Source organism: Lagenorhynchus albirostris, chromosome 11, assembly GCF_949774975.1.
Source record: "Lagenorhynchus albirostris chromosome 11, mLagAlb1.1, whole genome shotgun sequence".
In the NCBI taxonomy this organism is placed as follows: Eukaryota; Metazoa; Chordata; class Mammalia; order Artiodactyla; family Delphinidae; genus Lagenorhynchus; species Lagenorhynchus albirostris.
This window is the reverse complement of record NC_083105.1, coordinates 64169746-64190432: the sequence shown is the minus strand read 5'-3', so window position 1 is coordinate 64190432 and position 20687 is coordinate 64169746. Positions and strand designations below refer to the sequence as shown.

The following is a 20687-nucleotide window of genomic DNA, read 5'->3' as shown; positions in this document are numbered from 1 at the left end:
TAAGATCCTGGATGCCACACAGAGTGGCCAAAAATAAACAAATAAATAAAACAATGGGAAGAAAAAAATAAAACAATGGGAAGAGGATGTTTTAATCTTAATCCTGTTGCAGAAGCAGGTATGTTCAAGCTGCTTAAGTAATATCTGTCTTTGTGGATACAGTGTAAAAAAGTATACTGCAAGCCCTATTACAGGTGATGTCAGGATTCACCTGATGGGTCTTCTGAGTCATTTCCTAACCATTCCCTGGAAGTAAATATTTAAACTAAAGCCAAGGTGATGGTGGTGATGGTGTTAACTGTACAACCCTTCTCTGTTCCTCAGTTCAGTTCTTATAAAAGGTAATCTTTGGCCTCTTGTCATATTGCATTATAGTAACAGACAACTTCTAGCATAGGTAAATTAACCCTACCTGAACGTCTGTTTTAACCCTACCCTTAGATTCATCATCAGAATAATCTTGACAGTTTATGTCTGTGATCCAGCATCAGGCCCAATTTCTCTAGAGGTTTTATACACACATTCCTAGCCTTAGAGAATTTTGCAACAATAATCAGGCATTAATTGTGAGAAACAAATGGGATTGGGAGGAGAGGTGCGGCACAGAGGGTAAAAAGAAGACATTTGGGAGATATTTGCAGAAATAACATAACTCTGGGTAGGTAGGCTTCCTTAATAAGGAAGTCCCACCCTTTCCATTTACTTCTTACATGGTTTTTAACTTATCCTCCCAACCAAAACCAAAAGCAAATTAAGTTACTGAAAATGTATTTACTTCTTGGGATGGAAGTATATGTGTCCTGTTTTCCCTTTTCCATCAGAGGCAGCTCCCTGAAAACCCAAAATACACACAGACACACTCTCTCTCAAACACAAACAAAACATGCATTCAAGTGATTGTTTTCATAACATTTTAACATTTAATAGAAACTATGTACGATAATTTTTTATTGTATCTTACATAAGATAGCCACTACAGAAATTTACATAGGTTAGAAGCAAGATGGATGGTTAAGGAGGGCCCAGTCCTGTGGGCTATTTTCTCAGAGGCTATAGGTCAGAGTTCACTGAGGGGAGGGGCTTCAGATTACCCAATTAGGTGAGAAGTGAGGAAAGGCTAAAACAGGCTGCTAGACAGAGATAAACAGCCATTGGGTCCATCAACATCCCTAGACTTGGGAAACAGCATTACAAAACTCTCTCTCCCCTTAGGCACAGTCCCAAAATACTCTCAATCTCAGCAGCTCCGATGGGAATCACCTGTCTCTCTTCCTTGCCTAGAGTGGGAAGACATCCACAATTTTTAGACACTATTGGTCCCTTCCCCCAACATGTGGTTTGACTATAGCACTCAGTAACCCAGAAGAAAAACAAGGTAGTCCAGGTTGTCCTTTAGTGAGAGACGGTCAGAAATACTTGTTTAAATGGGAAATACAAATCCTCCAAAGTCAACTGGTTCCCAAAGCAAACTATCAACTGACAGAAGCGGGTTCTGGCTTTCCGTTTGCAGTAGCCACTCCACTCTGAGGCAATGGCGCAGAGGCTTTCTCAGAATTTCGGGATCCCTGTGATCTGCACCCATCTCCAGCCATCTGCATCTGGCCCTGTTAAAAGAAAAGTCACTGTGGTTACAAACTCATTAACTGTGGTCTGAAGCATGAATCTGACTTATATAATGCCCATGTATAGTAGCAACAAGAACAAGACAGCAGATATAACTCTATGCGGTTGCTCTTCCCCATACTTAACTATCCCTGACCCTCGGAGTCAGAAGTCATTACTTGTAGCATTCCCGAGGCCCTCCCAATGGAAAGGAGAGCTGTGGGTTGTTTCTTCCAAATGAAATAGCCATTCTCTGCTGAGTTTCCAGAACAGCCAACAGATCACAGGAAGACAGTCCTCTGGGCCTCTGTTTGAAACCAACAGCTATAGTATAACTGCAGGTCTTCAGTCAGAGCCATGAGTGTCCCACCCAAAGCTCAAAGAAAGAAGCCAAATCGTGCTGCTTGTGCTTAACTCTATGATGAAAACAATTCCAGGGCTGAACTCTCCCTTAAAGCAACAATTTTCTTACACTCCTTGTCTCAACCTTTTCTAGTTAACTAAATAAATTTGTCCTGCTCTCCCAGATACGGGGACCAGGAGCTAGTAAGTGTTCTCTCTAAGGCCCATCTGGAGAAGTGCCATCTGGAGCACCTGCACAGCTAGTGATGACAACCCCGACCCCCAGGAGTACATGCTGGCCACAGCCAGCAGGGGACCCTCTGCCTGGCTGGAGGTATTCTTCACTTGCCAAAATATCCACTGGGCCTTCAGCAATTTCTTTTACAGGATGATCTTCAAGGGTTACTGAAGGATCAAAAAGCAAGGGTGAAGGAGGGCACTGCATACCGTCACCCACAACATCCAAGTCCTAGGAAAGGAAAGAGAAAAAAGCCTATCAGCAATATCAAAGGGACCAATAAGCTAAAGCTGGCATTTTTCAGCGAACCTCGAAGAATTCTCCCTTACTTCCCTCACCCCTCGCCTACCTTTAAAACAAATAACGAGTTCCCCAGAGTGTGCAACAAATGGGATAAGATTGAAAAGCACTGAGAATTTTTTCCTTGCTGCCAAATATAAAGCACAGACCACTATAGTAGCTTTAAAAAGCATATCTTTTTTGAACAGAAAAATTCAGAGGCGAAGGTAGAAGAGGAGCTACCAGGGGCTGGAGATAGAGGGGCAGTGGGAGTTACAGTTTAATGAGTCCAGTCTCTGTCTGCACTGCCAGAAAAGCCCTGGAAATTGACAGTGGTGATGGTTGCACAATGTTTTGAGTGTACTTCATACCACTGAACTGTACACTTTAAAATGGTAAATCTTACATTACAAATATCTTACCACAAAAAGAAATATTTTTAAAAAGCATATACTGGAACTCCCTGGTGGTCCAGTGGTTAGGACTCTGCACTTTCACTGCCAAGGGCACAGGTTCAATCCCTGGTTGGGAAACTAGGATCCACGTGACCAAAAAAAAAAAAAAAAGCATATACTTCTAAGACTAACTGTAGTCGGCATCTAAGTTCACCAGCAATGAATCTAATATGGACAATCAGCATACATGCAAATTAACATGAAATACTGACTTAATAGATTGGACAATATGAGACCACTTGATTAATATTCTAATGGCCACAAAGCGAGCCAGGGAGCAAAAGAGGAAAAGGGATGGGGGAAGAAAGAAGGAAGATGAAAAACTCAAAGTCCTTCCGAATGGCCAGGAAATATTTTAGTTAAGTCCCTATCCCCACAGAGAAAAGCCCCTGATTCTTAAACCTAACATATCCAATTGCTCTTTAAAACACCCACACACAGGGGGACTTCCCTGGTGGTCCAGTGGTTAAGACTCTGAGCTCCCAATGCAGGGGACCCGGGTTCAATCCCTGGTCAGGGAACTAGATCCCATGTGCCGCAACTAAGATCCCACACGCAGTGAGGAAGATCCCGAGTGCCACAACTAAGGCACAGCCAAATAAATAACACACACACACACACACACACACACGCACAAAACATTGTATTCTACAGACTATGTTTCTTCCAACTGAACTGGCCATTCCCGCAGAGGGGCTGAAGCCAACAGACCATAGGAAGACACTGCTCTTGGCTCCTGCGTGAAACCAATAGCTACAGCAAACTACTGGTCTTGATTCAGGGTCTAAAGCACTATAAAGGCTCAGACAATATGTCAAACTGACTTTCATCCCTCTGCTGTCTAAGCATCTACTGCTAAACTCTGCTTCCCAAGAGTGAAAACTACCCAAGGGTTTGTACTCTCCTGTGTCCAAGCTACTTTATAGAGGCTCTATGTTTCCAGTAATTGAGCTTCTAGAGAAAAGCTAAGTTCTGTGCTTTTAAAAGAAGTCTAAGAGTTTGAAATCCTTTCCCTTTCTTTGTTGTGCTGATCACCGAAAACAAGAATCACATCCTCAAGATAATTAAGGTAAAGAAAAGAACACAATTAAAGGATGTGCTGGACTTAAAGCTGCTCAACTTAAGCAGAAACATAAGGAAAAGGATACAGCTGGCTACCTAACATCTACGTCAGATGTGTTAGAAACTTCTGTACTATCCACAGAAACCACCATGTTCTCACACTGTTAAGTAAGACTGTGAACTGTTTTCTCCGATTCTTTTAGTATGCACAATTATTATGCACTTGATCCTTGAACAACGCCGTGGTTAGGGGCACTGATGCCCACAGTCAGAAATCCGTGTATAACTTCAGTCAGCCCTCTCTGTCCATGGTTCTATACCCTCAGATTCAACCAACTGTGGATCATGTAGACTGTAGTAAGAATTTACTGGGAAAAAAAGCTGTGTATAAGTGGACCTGCACAGTTCAAGCCCGTTGTCATTCAAGGGTCAGCTGTATAAATAATTAACTTGAAATTTAAAAGAACCCATTTAAGCAGTGTGGCAAAAGGTTTCCAAGTCTCAAGATAACAGTGGTACAGAAATTTTTCAAACAAAAACAGATACTGAAAAGGCTTTCCTCACATATTCAGTGTTGTCTTTTATTAAGAATTAAAATTGGGAACAGGAACCTAAAATAAGAGAAGAAAGGATCAGCAGAAATGCCTATCCTAAGAGGAATGAATCAGGACACAAAGACAGAATCCACATTTTGTTCTATGTCAAAAACAGAGCTCAAAAAACAAACACAAAAAGAGAGCAAGCTCAAAGTAATAGGATTAAGGTATTAAATTCTTATTTGTCAAATATCCTCGGATCAAAGGACAGAAAACAGGCAAGTGTTAATATCCAGAATGAAAGGCTGAACTTTTACCCATATGAATATCTGATACCTGGTCCTCCCACAAGTAAAGTTACCAGAAATTATTAATAAGTATAACAGAAATGATATCTAAGAAAGAACATAGGTAAGATTGCTGGGTGGAATTCACATAATTAAGAAATTATTTTTACCCAGCAAAAGACTAGTTAAATATATCCAGAATTTACGGGAGGACAAAAACTCTTTTCTAAAACAGAACTGTTTCAACATTTTCTGGAGAATTTCTACCTCCAAAGATTAAGAATAAAACTACTTTTTAACGACCAACGTGGTTCATCTAAAGTACATTAATTCAAACATAACAGATGATCAAGTACAAATAGCTGATTATCATTTTTAAACCTCTAACAAAGGTCCATCTTAAAAACCCATGAGATTCTCAAAAATCAACTTACTTCTCATACATTCTTTACAAAATTCACACCATAAAATAAATATTAAAAGATCTGACAATATATTTTTAAATGTTTAAAAATTAAGATTCCTTAAATGTCACTTTTAGGCTATGATCACATCTTATAATCTCTAATGTTTTGTGTTACTATTCTCCAAAGAGCAAACAAGAACATAATCTTCAAACATACTGGAACAGTCATATTTTCTTAGCTCTAGATCATCAGAAGTTTAAGAAAACACTATTTAAAACTAACGCAAAAACATGTGAAAGGGGAAAAGCAAAAAGGTCAAAATAGCAATGGCTCTAGAAATTAACAATCAGATGAAATAAAAGTTAATAACCTAGTACATCTATGTAAAACCCATGTGCTAGTTACTTACATATGTACATTAATATTTGAAGGGAATTTGGCAATGTAGTGATTAGGTTATTTTTTAGACCCTATAAATCTGCTCGTTACTAAGTTAAAAAAAAAAGGAAAGATAGCACCTCTTTGGGTTTTCTTCACATGTAAAATGAAGGGAAGTGGACAAAAATCTGTATCAATCTAGGGCTATCTATTCATTTACTCTCTTCAACATAATCTCATTGGAAAACTCTGGGAAGCACTGGAGTATATAATCTCTAAGGTTCTCATATTCTATGAATCTGTTTGAAAGAAACTTTTTAAAAAGCAATTATAATCAGGATTATAACAAAAATTATAAGTTTGTTATAAATGAAGTGACAAAAATCAAGTTCACTAATCCTACTAACAGTATACAGCCACAAAAGGAGGGGGCGTAGTTAATTGGCATCAGTTTACTCTTTTTGGGGGCCACTCTGCACAGCTTGTGGGATCTTAGTTCCCCCACCAGGGACTGAACCCAGGCCACAGCAGTGAAAGTGCCGGGTCCTAACCACTGGACTACCAGGGAATTCCCTGGAATCAGTTTACTCTTAGTGCCACTTTTTCAGATATTAGCCTGTCCTGATATATCTTCTTTAGTGAGCAACACTCGAGGCCACCCAAATCCTGCTTCTACCCCTAGGCAAACAATCTTGTAACCTATACTGAATTTTCCATTTAGATTTATCACTTTAAATATGTCATGGTTATACATTGATACACCTTTATTATGAAATTCAGAAGAATTATCTTCAGAATAAATAATGAAGACCTTTATCCAAAAGGCTAAAGATTAAGCAAAGTGCCAAAAAAAAGATGGAATGTCAACTGATCCCTGAAGTGAATGATATAGTAGGGTAGTGCTAATTAAGGAAACAAATGCAATCAGAGATGGGTTTATGCGCTGGGACCAATCAAGGAGCAGACTGAAAAAGGTAGAGTAGTGTACACACTTAGAAGGCTATAAAAGTAAATATTTAGGGAGATCACTGTTGTTCTGGTCCATTCACAACAGAATCTTTAATAACATATCAAAAATGAAAAACAGTATGCAGAGCTAAGTTTAGAGTCATTTTTAGGGGAGGACACATTAATCTGAAAATGAGAACTTTTATAGGGCCAAAACACAAATTTACATTGTCAAGTAGATATCAGAATTCATTTGTATTATTAAGATTCAAGTGAGTTACTTACCTTGTGGATGGGCACCAAATTTCCCAGCGACACAAATCCAACCATAATCTTGACTTTCCAATTTCCCTTAGTTTAAAATTTCCCTTATCATTCCCTCAGAAAAAAAAACTTCTGTAAATTTAAACTGTCTCTAAATGAATATGTTAACATACAAATACAACCATACACACATATCATTTCAAAAAACTTATCAAAGTTGTTTTTTTTTAAACCACAAAAGACTAACCTATTCTCACCATTAATAAATAAGGCCTTGCCTCAAGGGCCAACCAGAGCAGAGCTTCTCTAACTTACATCACTGAACTCCAGAGGTAAACTCTCAGTGGGCTGAAGCTCAGCAGCACTCAAGTACAGATCCATGGGGCCGGCTTCCAGATCGTCTGGCACAGACAGTACCTGCTCGGGCTTATACATCTGAGGAGGCAACTGGAAATGCAGTGGGCAGCAGGGATCCTCAGAGAGGCTTACAGGAACTGGTTTGTTGCAGGGTACCTCTTCAGACCCCTGGCAGCATTTGAAGAGAACCTGATTCGTGTCCTGACAAATATCTGTAGAAAAATGGTCAAGGGAAATAAAATGGATCTATCGGAGGCACAAAAAAGGAGGTGTCTGCCGTGTAAAATTCAAGGTCTGGACAACACATGATATTTGGTTACATCTGATACAGAACCAAATGCAGGTAGCAATTTTTAAAGTTACTTCTCAAATTGTCATTTACTAGCGTAACTCTAGCTCTACCAGTAATGTAAAACTAGTCCCCAACCTCCATTTAAAGTAGCGACACTAATCTTGTTCTCCCTATGAGTCAAATGAAAAACATTTCAAAACATAGTGCTAAGCAAACAGCAGTTAAGAATCCTAGAAAACTGTACCTATTCAGAAGAAACATGTCATGGTAAATGCAAATAGCTTGCAGAGGCCCCTAGCAACCCCTTCCAAGAGTCAAGAGATACAATGTTGTTTCTGCTGTTAAGCAGAGGGGCAAAAACTTCCTCAAAACTTTTTGAACCTTGTTTCCAAAATGTTTACATGATACATTTGTTTAAAGAAGCAGGGTGTTGGGGAAAATAGAAGCTCCAGTAATAGTAACTAGGTATCCTATCCTGACAGGAAATAAAATTAAATTTCCACACACACACCCTTTTTCAGGGGGGTGGCATCACTGGAGTCCTGTTATGATCCCAAAAACAAAGGGAAGAAGAGCACTTCCCTGGTGGCACAGTGGTTAAGAATCCGCCTGCCGGGCTTCCCTGGTGGCGCAGTGGTTGGGAGTCCGCCTGCCGATGCAGGGGACGCGGGTTCGTGCCACGGTCCGGTAAGATCCCACATGCTGCGGAGCGACTGGGCCCGTGAGCCATGGCCGCTGAGCCTGGGCGTCCGGAGCCTGTGCTCCGCAGCGGGAGGGGGCCGCAGCGGTGAGAGGCCCGCGTACCGCAAAAAAAAAAAAAAAAAAAGAATCCGCCTGCCAATGCAGCGGACACGGATTCAAGCCCTGGCCCGGGAAGATCCCACGTGCCGCAGAGCAACTAAGCTCGTGCACCACAACTACTGAGCCTGCGCTCTAGAGCTCACGTGCCACAACTACTGAAGCCCACGTGCCTAGAGCCCATGCTTCACAACAAGAGAAGCCACCGCACCGCAAGGAAGAGTAGCCCCCGCTCGCCGCAACCAGAGAAAGCCCGCGCACAGCAACAAAGACCCAATGCAGCCAAAAAAAAAAAAAAAAGATTTTTAAAAAACAAAGGGAAGAAGAAAATAACTGCTTATGGCGCATGGAAAGAAGTAGTCCAGGAATGCTCCAGGAGCCCTAACAACTTCTCTTAAGGGTAGAAGCAGAAAAAGGCTATATTTCCAAGTTGGCAAAGAAGTTCTGTGGGATGAATCAACATTGAAATCATGATCAGATAACAAAATTCTGATTCGAGTCACTCTACAAAATATTTTACTCAAGTTTTATCATTTCCTGAAATCCTAACTACATGGTTATTTTCCCTAGATTAATAGACAACTATTATTTCAAACTTGGGCCTATTTTTTAAACCAGAAAGCAAAATTTTCTGTAAACTGTACCCAGGATTATGGAAGAATGGGTAATTTTCATCCCCCAAATTTTAAGGTAATTTTTTGAAGTTAAAAAATCTAATGTACATTATAAATTTTAAACCTAATAAACCCTCTTGAACAGAAGCCATTTTTTTCAATCCATTCCTTAGAACTTGATAAACTCTAAATTAGAGTTTCATAGCATTGCCACCACTGGCATTACGGCTATCTATCTGTGCAGTGTAGAATGTTTATTAGCAGCATTCCTGGCCTCTGGCCACTAGATGTCAGTAGCACCCCCATCAGAGTTAAGACAAAACAAAAATGTCTCCACACACTGCCAAATGGGGTACAAAGTGGCCCCGGTTGAGAAGCACTACTCTAAAGGAACAGTATATAGCTCAAAGTAAACAAATAATTATTCAATGAAAATCAGCGCTCAAATGAACAAACATGAATCTGATGGGAACAATCAGATTTGTAATCTCTATGTGCTTAAGAAGCTCAATCTTATTTAAATTATTAAAATTTTAAATGTGAATCCATTAAATTGTTTCAATTGGAACCTTTTTCATGTAATTCGAAGGATTTTCACAAGTCTCTTTATTTAATATCACAGTATCCTTGAAAAGCCCTCCCCCATCCTCCTCCACCCCCTTTCCTTTCAGATAGGGACAACAGACAAAGAAGGGAATGGTTGACCTACAACTAGAGTCTGGGTCCTTCACTTTCAGTCCAGTGGTGTCTCCATTAGACCAGAGTAAAGAGTTAACAGGTCACCAATGGCAGTCGCATCTTTCTCTGGGATAAGGACTTAAGGAAGGGTAAGTGACTTAGGCAACTACAGAGCGGAAAGGAAAAGAGCATAAAAGAGAAAAATAATACTTCCCTTCTCTTTTCACATACATTTTCAACTTTGCTTTTTAAAATATTAATATTCTAATAAACTATCTTGAGTATAGTGCTGTAAGTCTAAAATACTCAATATCCATAAACTGGGTTTTTTGCCTTATAAAGTAATTCAAGGTCACTGAAGAAAACCTGAAAAGTACAAAGCAGAGGGAAAAAGGGCATTCATAACCCCACCATCCAAAAATAGTCACATTTCTGTTACATTCCCTCCTAGTATTAGTTCCATGTAGTTAAAACATACTCTACCGAATTCCATACTCTATTTTTGTCACTATCAAACATTTTCCTATGTCATTCATAAATTTTGTTAAACATAATGTTTAATTCCTGAACATATTCCATACTATGCTGTGTCACAATTTTCCTCTCTATTCCCCATCTCTGAAAATTTTAAGGCTCTCTCCGGTTGGAGGAATTCTGTGTAACAATAATCGTCTGTATTTGATTATCGTCTTAAAATAAATTCTCAGAGGTGACGTTATCATATCAAAGAATATGAATATTCTCAAACTGCTTTCTAAAAGCCTGTGCCACTTTACAGTCCCACTGGCAGAGTTTAGAAGGGCCCATTTCACCATTCCCTCACGAACTTTTGAAACTTTCTCATTAAATCTCATACATAGATAAGTCTCAAATTTATAGATTAGGGAATTCCCTGGCAGTGCAGTGGTTAGGACTCAGGGCTCTCACTGCCAGGGCCCAAGTTTAACCCCTGGTTCGGAAACTAAGATCCCACAAGCCGTGCGGCACAGCCAAAAAAAAATAAGTATGGATTAAAAAAACTTCCTTGTTTTATTTCTTATTTCACTTATTTATAGTAAAGGTAAATACTTTTCAACTATCAGCCACTTCTACTTTTAATCTGTCCATAGATAGCCTTTGCCCAATTATGTTTTGAGCATTTATCTTTAGTTTTTAATTACTCTGCACAAGAATTTTATATATTAAGGACAGTAATCCTTTACCAGACATTTGTTACAATAATTAATAAATTGGTAAAATATTTAATAAGCAGAATAGAGAAAAAATCAGTTTTCCTTTCAAAAGAGCAAGAAAGTCTTCCTTCCCTTCTTATTAAAGAAAATACATTTTACTTTCCAAATATTTGTATATCTTGCCAGGCAAATGAAATCCAGCAAGATTTATGCCTTTCATATAATGAAGATCACCATATTTAAATAGTGCATTTACTGTGAAAGTAACTTTCTCAATGTCCACCATATAGATGCACTTTCACAATTCAATATACAGCTCAAAAACTTTTACAGCCCACTAGTAAATGTAAGTTTCCTATCTGAATGAAGTCTAAAATACACAAGTCAGGGCCCTGACCATAAAAGGATAATATTCAAAGAAAGATCACATTTCAGAATCATCCAACTGTTTTTGGATCCTCAGCAATTTTTTTGTAGTAATTGGATTTAACAGTATTATAATTCTAATGAATGAGTTAATAAATCAGGGATCTCTAAATTTTGGAATCCCAATATTAATCAACTACAAGTGAGTATTAGCCCGTATCTATCACCAATGACAGATGTTTCTTTCTAATGAATTGACCATTACATTTCCAAAGTTCTGAAATGGCCAACAGACCATAGAAAGAGATTTCTTTAGGCTCCTGCTTGAAACCAACAGCTTCAGCAAACTGCTGGCCTTGATTCAGGGCCAAAGGAAAACAAAGACCTTCAATTAACTAAACTATCACAGATCCCCACTAGCCTTCAGTCTAGCTAGCAAACTGAATAGAGCAAAAAGATACGGGTAAGGCAGTGTCTGGTCATTGGAAGAGACTGATTGGAACAACGAACATCATCCACAAAGGCCAAGCACCTCTGACTGGAACGAGTGGTATGGGCCTAAAATGGAGAAAACAGGTCAGTCAAAACAAATTATCTATGAAAACACTTACTTATATAAGAAAACTGTATCCTTAAAGCCTAGAAACTTGAACATTTAACAAATTTATTCACCAATACTATGCAAAAGGAAAAAAAAATGTAAACCTCATGTCCAAATAATGAATCAACCATAATTCGAAATACAATTCCTCCGTATTACAAAAGTGTGTGATACACAGCCTAATGGTTTTCAAACTATTTTGTCTTTTAGCAGAACCCTTTTTAAATCGTAATCTTACGTCGAGCCTCAAAAAATAGAAAAGATAGGGCTTCCCTGGTGGCGCAGTAGTTGAGAGTCCGCCTGCCGATGCAGGGGACACGGGTTTGTGCCCCAGTCCGGGAAGATCCCACATGCCGCGGAGCGGCTGGGCCCGTGAGCCATGGCCGCTGAGCCTGCGCGTCCGGAGCCTGTGCTCTGCAACGGGAGAGGCCACAACAGTGAGAGGCCCGCGTACCGCAAAAAAAATCAATAAATAAAATAAAATAAATAAATGGAATTACTCTTTTTTTTAATTTATTAATTTTATTTTATTTTTGGCTGCATTTGGTCTATGTTGCTGGCTTTCTCTAGTTGCATCGAGAGTGGGCTACTCTTTGTTGCAGTGTACGGGCTTCTCATTGCAGTGGCTCCTCTCGTTGCGGAGTACGGGCTCTAGGCTCACCGGCTTCAGTAGTTGTGGTGCACGGGCTCAGTAGTAGTGTCTCAAGGCCTCTAGAGTACAGGCTCAGTAGTTGAGGCACACAGGCTTGGTTCCTCCACAGCATGTGGGATCTTCCGGGACCAGGTTTCGAACCTGTGTCCCCTGCATTGGCAGGCGGATTCTCAACCACTGTGCCACCAGAGAAGCCCCAAAATGGACTTACTCTTACTGATGCAGAGACCAGGGGCTTGAGGAACAAATTTAAGAATAATCGCTTAACTCTGCTTGTCAACCTTACTTCCTGACCTTCACTGCTCCTATTATTCTGCCTTCTAAAACAAGAGTCCCAATCTATTAGGCATTCTGTGCCTGTTTCTGAAGCATTTCTGAACCAAATAACTTAGAAATCTATGGCAACCCTTCAATATGCAGATGAAAACAGAGTTCAGTTATCAGTGCAGGTACAGAATTGATCAGAAGGGATCCAAAACCCATGTCTCTGCACTTCCAGATAAGTGCTCTTTTCAATAAACCCCACGTCCAGTAAGTTAGATTTCAGAACCAAGACTGTACAACAGTGTTTTGACAATTACCCTAACTCTGTAAATAAAACAAATGTAACACCTTAGAGGTATATACAAAAATTACCTGTTGGGCGGCACCATCTGTGGCCAGCATTCTGCGCTCCTTCAGCTGCCTATGTAGTAAGGCTTCTACTCCATAGCGCTGACGATACCGCCGAAGACATTTTAGACGCTTTAAGTTCTCTCGTTCTTTGGCAAGAAGTCCCTCTGGGCCAGTCAGGAGACTACTACCTAGAACGTCACAACAGTCAAGATGTTATCTGCCAAGCAACCAATCAAGGATGCGTCCCCAAACTAACAAGAAGAAATCAGAGAAATCTGCCCATACAACAGCTTCAAAAGCAAATCCTTCTCCAGCCCAGGTAACAAGACAGAAGTCTAACTACTACGAAATTCACATGTTGAACCCACAACAGCTTATCGGAACTGGCATAAAACTTGCCTAGAGCTTCATGTTCCACTTTGCGATTGTGTAAGTAACGTCGCTTCTTCTCTTTGAGTAGATGCTGAAGTCGTTTAAACTGGTCAATGTACAAAGACTGCAAACGAATAAGCTTCTCACGCATAATCAGGGCCACTTCTTCCGCTGTGTAGACACCAGCATGCCTAAAATAAAAGAGACAATTCAAAAAGGATAAGAAAGCACAACAATAAAACCCAAGCTTAGAAGGAAAAAGGAGTGAAGGTGAGACTTAGATTTGCTATTCAACAGTCAGTGCTGAGACAATCACCTTATTAAACAGGAATGTTTTCACACAGCATTTTACCATTCAAGTTGTTACTCAAAAACAAAACAAAAAAGAAAATTCCCAAGAATGGATACTAATGTACGATATCACAATATGGGAAAAGGGAAATGTTTCATTATTTTCCCCAGTTATTTGCATTATGTTTTAATAGGAGTAAAGATATAGAATACTCAAAATTTTTATTAATCTACATTCTTGTTCCATTTAATAATTTTAGTACAGAAAAATCACAGTCAGGACAGCTTAAGAGTGTTTAATTTAGCAGCATGTATCTCAATACATTTTAATTAAAGCACAAAAGATAACAAACAATTATGACTTCTAATTTAAAAATATACTCGTAGGGAAATACACTGGCGGTCCAGTGGTCAGGACTCCGTGCTTTCACTGCTGAGGGCCCGGGTTCAACCCCTGGTCCGGGAACTAAGATCCCACAAGCCACATGGCCAAAAATAAATTAATTAAAATTAAATAGAAATAAAAAATAAAAATACACTTGTATTTTGGAGTTTACACAGGCCCTCAAAACACTGGTCACAATGGCTAGTCAATGTCCTCAGCTCATTTTAACAATATTCTCAAAATATCGTACCCTGGAGTAACCCTTTGCCAAAGATCTAGATCCACAGCAACTTTATTAAGTTTTTTTTTTTTAATAAATTTATTTATTATTTATTTTTGGCTGCGTTGGGTCTTCCTTGTTGCACGCGGGCTTTCTCTAGTTGCAGTGAGCGGGGGCCACTCTTCGTTGCAGTGCACGGGCTTCTCATCGCGGTGGCCTCTCTTTGTTGCGGAGCATGGGCTCTAGGCGCACGGGCTTCAGTAGTTGTGGCTCACAGGCTTAGTTGGTCTGCGGCACGCGGGATATTCCCCAACCAGGGCTTGAACCCGTGTCCCCTGCCTTGGCAGGTGGATTCCCAACCACTGTGCCACCAGGGAAGCCCAACTTTATTAAGTTTTGCCACCAACTATATGAATCAACAGAACTTAAAAAAAAAAGTATTCTAGTGATTAATGAGGTCGCATAAGCAAATCAGTTTAAATGTCAGTTTAATTAAAGACTGGTTCCTGCCTCTGATTTAACTCAAAGTTTAAGGGATTAACTGCAAATTTAAAAGATTTTTGGTTCCATTTGTCTTATGTGATCATTATATAAACAGAAAGAACAAGCTAGATATATACCCTGACTTGCTATTTTCATATTTTGACTGAGTAAAAATTATTTCTGTTATTTAAAAGGCAATACACACAAATTACATACTAATTTTGAATCCAAAAATATGTGCTCTTTAAAATTTAACTCTTAAATCACTGAAATACACAGAATAAAATTATTAACTTTAGGACTGAAAGCAAGTAATCTCTGCCAAAAACTTTTCCTAAATATAAATAGGAGACAAAACTACCTGTGTATAAGAGAACTACAACTACAAAGTACTCTGATAAAAATAAGTGAAAAGAAATTAAGAACCAAAACATGAAAAAAAACCCAGATAATTACAGAAATGACAAAATCTAAGACTATCAGAAAATGTGAAAAGGTTTTAAAAATATCTAAGGTCTAAAAAAGGTGACTAGGTTATTCATATTCAGGAAAATGGGGCATGTCTGCATTAATATGTCTGTACCCCCTAAAATACTGAGGCCTTAACATAGTACCAAGTTTGTTAAAATGAAACTAATTTCATTGTACCCTGTCAGAAGAGAATTTAACCAATGATCTGGGGACTATAATTTATAAATGGGAAGCCACTAAAATTAGAATTTACTACAAATCATTTGGGGTGGGGGTGGGAGAGGATGAGCGCCCTAACTAATATGAATGCCTAGTTCATGTGAAAAATGGATCATTTATTTAAAGATGGATGTCCCAGACATTCACAGCTAGTTATTAAAGTCATGTACTAATTCTTCTTGCTCTGATATACACAAATATAAATGTAGGATTTATTATTAGAATTCAACTTCAAAAAAGAGAGTCACCTTATATTCTATTAAATAGTGTCTCTTCTTAAAAGTGCATTCTCTCAAATTTCTTCATTTTGATAACAATGATGAAGACTCAATAACCTGAAATGACCTTTACCAAAACAAGTTCTGGATGCGTGTAGAGGTCACATGATAAAACTTACTTTTTAAATAGGGAAAGATTTAACAATTACTCTTAAGCTAAAATTTCACCAGTGTTGGATGATCCTGGAAACAAGCTTTTAAAGATTACTTTTTACAAAGCAATTAAGCAAATGATTATTTTGAGAGAAATCATATACATGTACCTACAATGGGGAAAAATATGCCAACAATAATTCTAGGTAGGATAAAATCTCTAATGACATCATCATAAACAATTCAAAAGGAACCCTTTCTGAAACAAGCAAGTGAAGATATATGCTATAAACTGTTAATGATTCAAAAATGATAACAAAAACACTGGCACCAGGACTTCCCTGGTGGCACCGTGGTTAAGAATCCACCTGCCAATGCAGGGGACACGAGTTCAATCCCTAGTCTGGGAAGATCCTACATGCCACGGAGCAATTAAGCCCATGCGCTACAACTACTGAGCCTGTGCTCTAGAGCCCACCAACCACAACTACTGAAACCCGTGTGCCTAGAGCCCGGGCTCCGCAATAAGAGAAGCCACCGCAATGAGAAGCCCACACACCGCAACGAAAGTAACCCCCACTTGACGCCAGTAGAGAAAGCCCGCATGCAGTAACAAAGACCCAACGCAGCCAAAAATAAATAAATAAATAAAAATTAGCACCAAAGATGAAAATTCTTAATTAAAAGAATTTCATTACTTATATTAAATATATTATGTAACCACATTAATGAATTAAATATTGTAAGCAGACAATTAACAACTCTATTTACATCTCTAAAAATGCATATACGTATAGTACTATTTACTCCCGCTGGTGGGTATCTCCAGGTATGGAGGACCAACCACGGGACTTGAGCATCCTTGCATTTTGGTACCTGGGTCAGATCCTGGAACCAATTCCCCTCAAATTATGAGGGACAACTGGATTTTAGTTGGTCAAAAATTTTTTTAAATAGTATCACTGGGAGAATTAAGGAAAGCCTTATATTTAGTTACCTAATAGTTGAGCACATCTGGGGCTTTATTTTCCCCTTTGAATGTTTCTTTTAAAGGAAACTAACATCAAGTACCTAGTCCTCTTAACATTTATACTTCTCATAAAATTAACTGGTATTTCGGTTTATATAGCAATCTCTTGTTAAGTCAGATTAGAATGAATGTGTCCGCTAGAGACTGATCCACTCTAGATTACTACTAACAAAATCGAGTTTCTGGACCTTCAAAACTGAGCGTTTACCACACCAAAAGACAGTCACTCTGTGACCCTACAGTGTGTACACCTCCTCAAAGAAGCAAGCGTTTACCACACCAAAAGACAGTCACTCTGTGACCCTACAGTGTGTACACCTCCTCAAAGAAGCAAGTTTGGCATTTCTAGAAGCACAATGGAGGAGAGGGGGGGGAAAAAACAGCATATATGTTGCTTGGTATAAAGCTTCTACTGTAAAAGAATCCTGAAACAAACATTCCTTCTCAAACTACTTAGATGGACTCTCCAAACAAGTACTTCCTGAATAGCTTACTACATCGAGATTAGTTAAATAGATGAAATTATTCTACTCAGAAAGTGTAATCATAAATGACCTCTTATAAACTTCAGAATCCAAGGAACGAAGAAAATGCTATTCTAAGAATTTGTCAAACACAGTCAAGTCTAGAAATTCACTACCCCTCCCACTATTCAGAGTTCTTCCACCTGACTGTCAGTGAGAAGTGTCATGAGACAGAAATCAGAAAGAAAACAAAAACTCAACCCAAACCATGAGACATAGAAACATGAGACTTCTGAGTGGCAATATGTCTACAACTCCAAAGCGAACATGGGTTAAGTAACAAGCAGAACCTTAGTAAGATATAATTAGGCTGATTACTCACTTCTGGGTTTCTAAATCAGTTTCTCTTTCTTAGGCATGAAACCAAAGGAAGCTCCTGAACACCTTTTAATTTTTCTTAAACAAATAAATTAATCAGACAGAACTTTGCAAAAAAAAGTAGTTATTCAAATATAATCACTTTATTATTCCTGAGGTTTAAGCCAAGAACCAATTCACATCAATTTTCTCTTCTCTAACTGATCTCCACCCACCTCCCACTCCTATGTCCAAGAAATCTATTTTCTCCCCTACACTTTCTCATGTGTAGAATCTGATGTCCCAAAATTTTCCCAAATTACAAGACTTCTAAAAAAAGAATCAAATCCTACCCTGAAGCAAGATGGTGATGAACAATGACACTTTAATATGCAGAAGCTATTTATTACTGCTCACAAATAGCTATCTTCAACCCTCCTAGGTTATTAATCTACTAAACAGCATGCAGTACTACATTCCACATACTAACTACTAAAATATTTAAAAGCCCTATGTGGAGTTACAACTTACTTTAGGGGATCTTCTTGATCACTGTCTATGCTATCAGCTTCACTGTCAGGGTCACCTCTCCATGTCTGATCCACAGTAATGGGTTCCTGCTCCCCATCACTCCAGCTGTCTTCATCTGAGGCAAGGAAGGGAGAGCAGCCATTAAGACTTCCCACCTCTGTAACTCCACCACACAAAACTAGATTACTTAACACATCAACCCAAATCTTAAAATTAAAAAAGCTTAGTACAGAGGCACTGACAAACAAAAATGGCTTAAGAAAATACATCCCAAGTATGAGTACTTGTAACACAAATGAGTTAACCATGCCCTCAAAGGGACAGAAAGGCCAACTCAAAATTATTCTGTTTCCTGAAATTACCTTACCTAGCAAAGATGGTACGTATAAAAACAGCATTGAAGGAAAGAGTCAAACTCAGGGTAGTAAACCTAAGCACCCACTACTTAAAACCAAAAAGAATAGTGAACAACATGGCAATCCTAAATTCTCACCAAACTGCCTACGAATTAACAATAATATTGTACTATCAAGTGGCAAGTATGTTCAAGGCACTGTGCTAAACCAAATTAAGTTCTTTGTTAACTTTTTTCCTCCTTTTTCATTCTGGGAGAGAAGACCCTTACCCAGAATTCGGCTGGCTTCACTGCGGCTACTTTCTGGAGTCTGAGGACCCAGCTCTGACTTGGCATATGAGCTCAGCTGGCATAAGAGTGTTTCACCCACAGGCCCTGTATTGGTCTTCTTCATTTGAGCATGAAGTGCAAGGGCATTCCTACGGGCATGTTCAGCACAGAAGGACACCCTAAGGAGACAAAATATTAACATTTTATACTCTGGTTCTCTCTTAAAAGAGTTCAACTGTTTTCACAGACACTGATCTTTAGATCATTTTCAGGAAACTAAAATGACTATTATCTTCATTTATAAATTAAAAATGCCAGTAAAGCTAAATAATTTAACTGGCCCAAGGTCAACTCATTTGGTATTACTAATGGGAAATGCAGGGAGCATAACCTAGTAGTGCTCTATCCATCAAACAAAACATTCCATCTCTAAAAATGCTGACATCATTTCACAACAAATCAAAGAGATTCACTTTCATCTTTCAAAACTGGTTCTGGAAGACAACATTTTACTTCAGTATCAATCCACTGTAGGTAATAAGATGCAGGCCACAATTTTAAAACCAAATGATATATGCAGAATTACCTAGTCATGTTTCTGCATAGATACTTTTGCTTAAATGATGAAAGCTATGAAGTTTTTCCCAGAAAAATACATATATATTAATACGATTTTGCATTATTACCTAAGGCTCAAGGACAGCCAAGAGTCGTGGAACCTAGGGTTAAGAATAATCCTTATTTTACAGATAAGGGAAAAGATCCAAAGAGATAACAAAGTGACCCAAATGGGAGTTGTCTCCTTACAGTTTTCACCATTTTTTTAAATTTTCGAAGGATATACCCATAACCTCAATTTTACAAGCACGTGACATAAAAAACTAGGCAGCTATTCCCAACCCACATCATGCCACATCCTCCTCTTACTTAAAAACTGAAAGTACAAACGACAGATATCTATACATATATACCCATCTTTCTTCTCAGGCTTTGGGGCAGCACTGGGACATCTTTTTCCATTCTTCGTAGATATATAACTACACTGCTTGAAAGGGGCATTCTTGTCTTCAAGTATATGCTTAATGCAAAACTCCTGCCCCTCCAGACGAGGTTGCGAGCATGGGCGATGAGTAAACGAACAAGATAGGGGCTCCTGAGACCTGGGCACTGGGGTGATCCTCCCCCGACTGGTCGGCAAGACGTGGATCCGAATCCTGTTCATACCAGAACCTGCAGGGTCACACAAAAGATCAAAAAGCCCTTACCCTTCCCGAAAATTCCTGCTCCACGATATCTGGGCAGACTGCGCATGGCTTCTAAAAGACAAGCGGAAGTCACGCTCCTTAACTCCCCTCCGTCCAGGTCCCCCCAGGCGTTAGTGAATTTGCCTCACCTCAACTTCCCAGTCCAAGCCCACCCCCCACCCCGACCACCGCCAGGCTGAAAGCATCTCAAGGGCTCGCACAGCCGCAGCACGAGGGCGAAGCGCCAGCGCCGGCCCGACGCGGCGCGGCAAACCCGCAGGGCCACCCGCCACCCCCGCCTCCGCGCACGCTGCCTTTGTCCCGGCCCGCCTCAGAGCTCACGGCTGGGCCCTGCCCATCCTCGGCGGCCCGTGCAAGCGCCATTTTGTCCTAAAGCTCCGGGCACCGGAGAATCTGGATTCTGGGAGCCTAGAGGAGACTGACTCTGACGCTGACTTGAGGCAGAGTAGCAGCTCGGAACGGACAGACGGGGCAAGCAGCAGCTTAACTGCAAAGGCGAAGAGCAAGCGCCGCCGCCATCTTACCTTTGCAGCCACGCCACGCTGCTTACGGTCTGGCAGCGCCAGTCGCTTCTAACCATTCCTTTCCGGGCTCCCAACCGCTGATTGGCTACTGCGCCTACAACTCTGTGTCACCATTGGCTACCTATCAAGCCTGGGA

General features: G+C 39.7%; 1 protein-coding gene and 3 non-coding genes across 8 annotated transcripts; all 4 read right to left on the bottom strand.

Annotated features, from left to right (window-relative positions):
• Positions 1-919: 919 nt before the first annotated feature.
• On the bottom strand, positions 920-20675 carry KANSL2 (KAT8 regulatory NSL complex subunit 2). Of its 5 annotated transcripts, none has more exons than XM_060166396.1 (10): positions 20552-20675; positions 19734-19992; positions 18763-18941; positions 18138-18252; positions 13339-13506; positions 12965-13127; positions 11537-11633; positions 7114-7367; positions 2294-2413; positions 920-1604 (listed from the first exon to the last, which is right to left on the bottom strand). In XM_060166396.1, the coding sequence occupies exons 2-10, from the start codon at positions 19982-19984 to the stop codon at positions 1473-1475; spliced, it is 1479 nt and encodes a 492-aa protein (XP_060022379.1). In that variant the 5' UTR covers positions 19985-19992; positions 20552-20675; the 3' UTR covers positions 920-1472. The 5 variants fall into 5 exon arrangements, with proteins under 5 accessions (XP_060022379.1, XP_060022382.1, XP_060022380.1 ...); XM_060166399.1 differs by having other exon boundaries at positions 7216-7367; XM_060166397.1 differs by lacking the exon at positions 20552-20675 and adding an exon at positions 20349-20532.
• On the bottom strand, positions 1825-1961 carry LOC132530105 (small nucleolar RNA SNORA2/SNORA34 family). The gene has a single exon (XR_009543663.1). It is a non-coding gene; the product is annotated as a small nucleolar RNA SNORA2/SNORA34 family (small nucleolar RNA).
• Positions 3572-3703, bottom strand: LOC132530108 (small nucleolar RNA SNORA2/SNORA34 family). Its single transcript, XR_009543666.1, has one exon. It is a non-coding gene; the product is annotated as a small nucleolar RNA SNORA2/SNORA34 family (small nucleolar RNA).
• Positions 11310-11446, bottom strand: LOC132530104 (small nucleolar RNA SNORA2/SNORA34 family). The gene has a single exon (XR_009543662.1). It is a non-coding gene; the product is annotated as a small nucleolar RNA SNORA2/SNORA34 family (small nucleolar RNA).
• Positions 20676-20687: the final 12 nt, after the last annotated feature.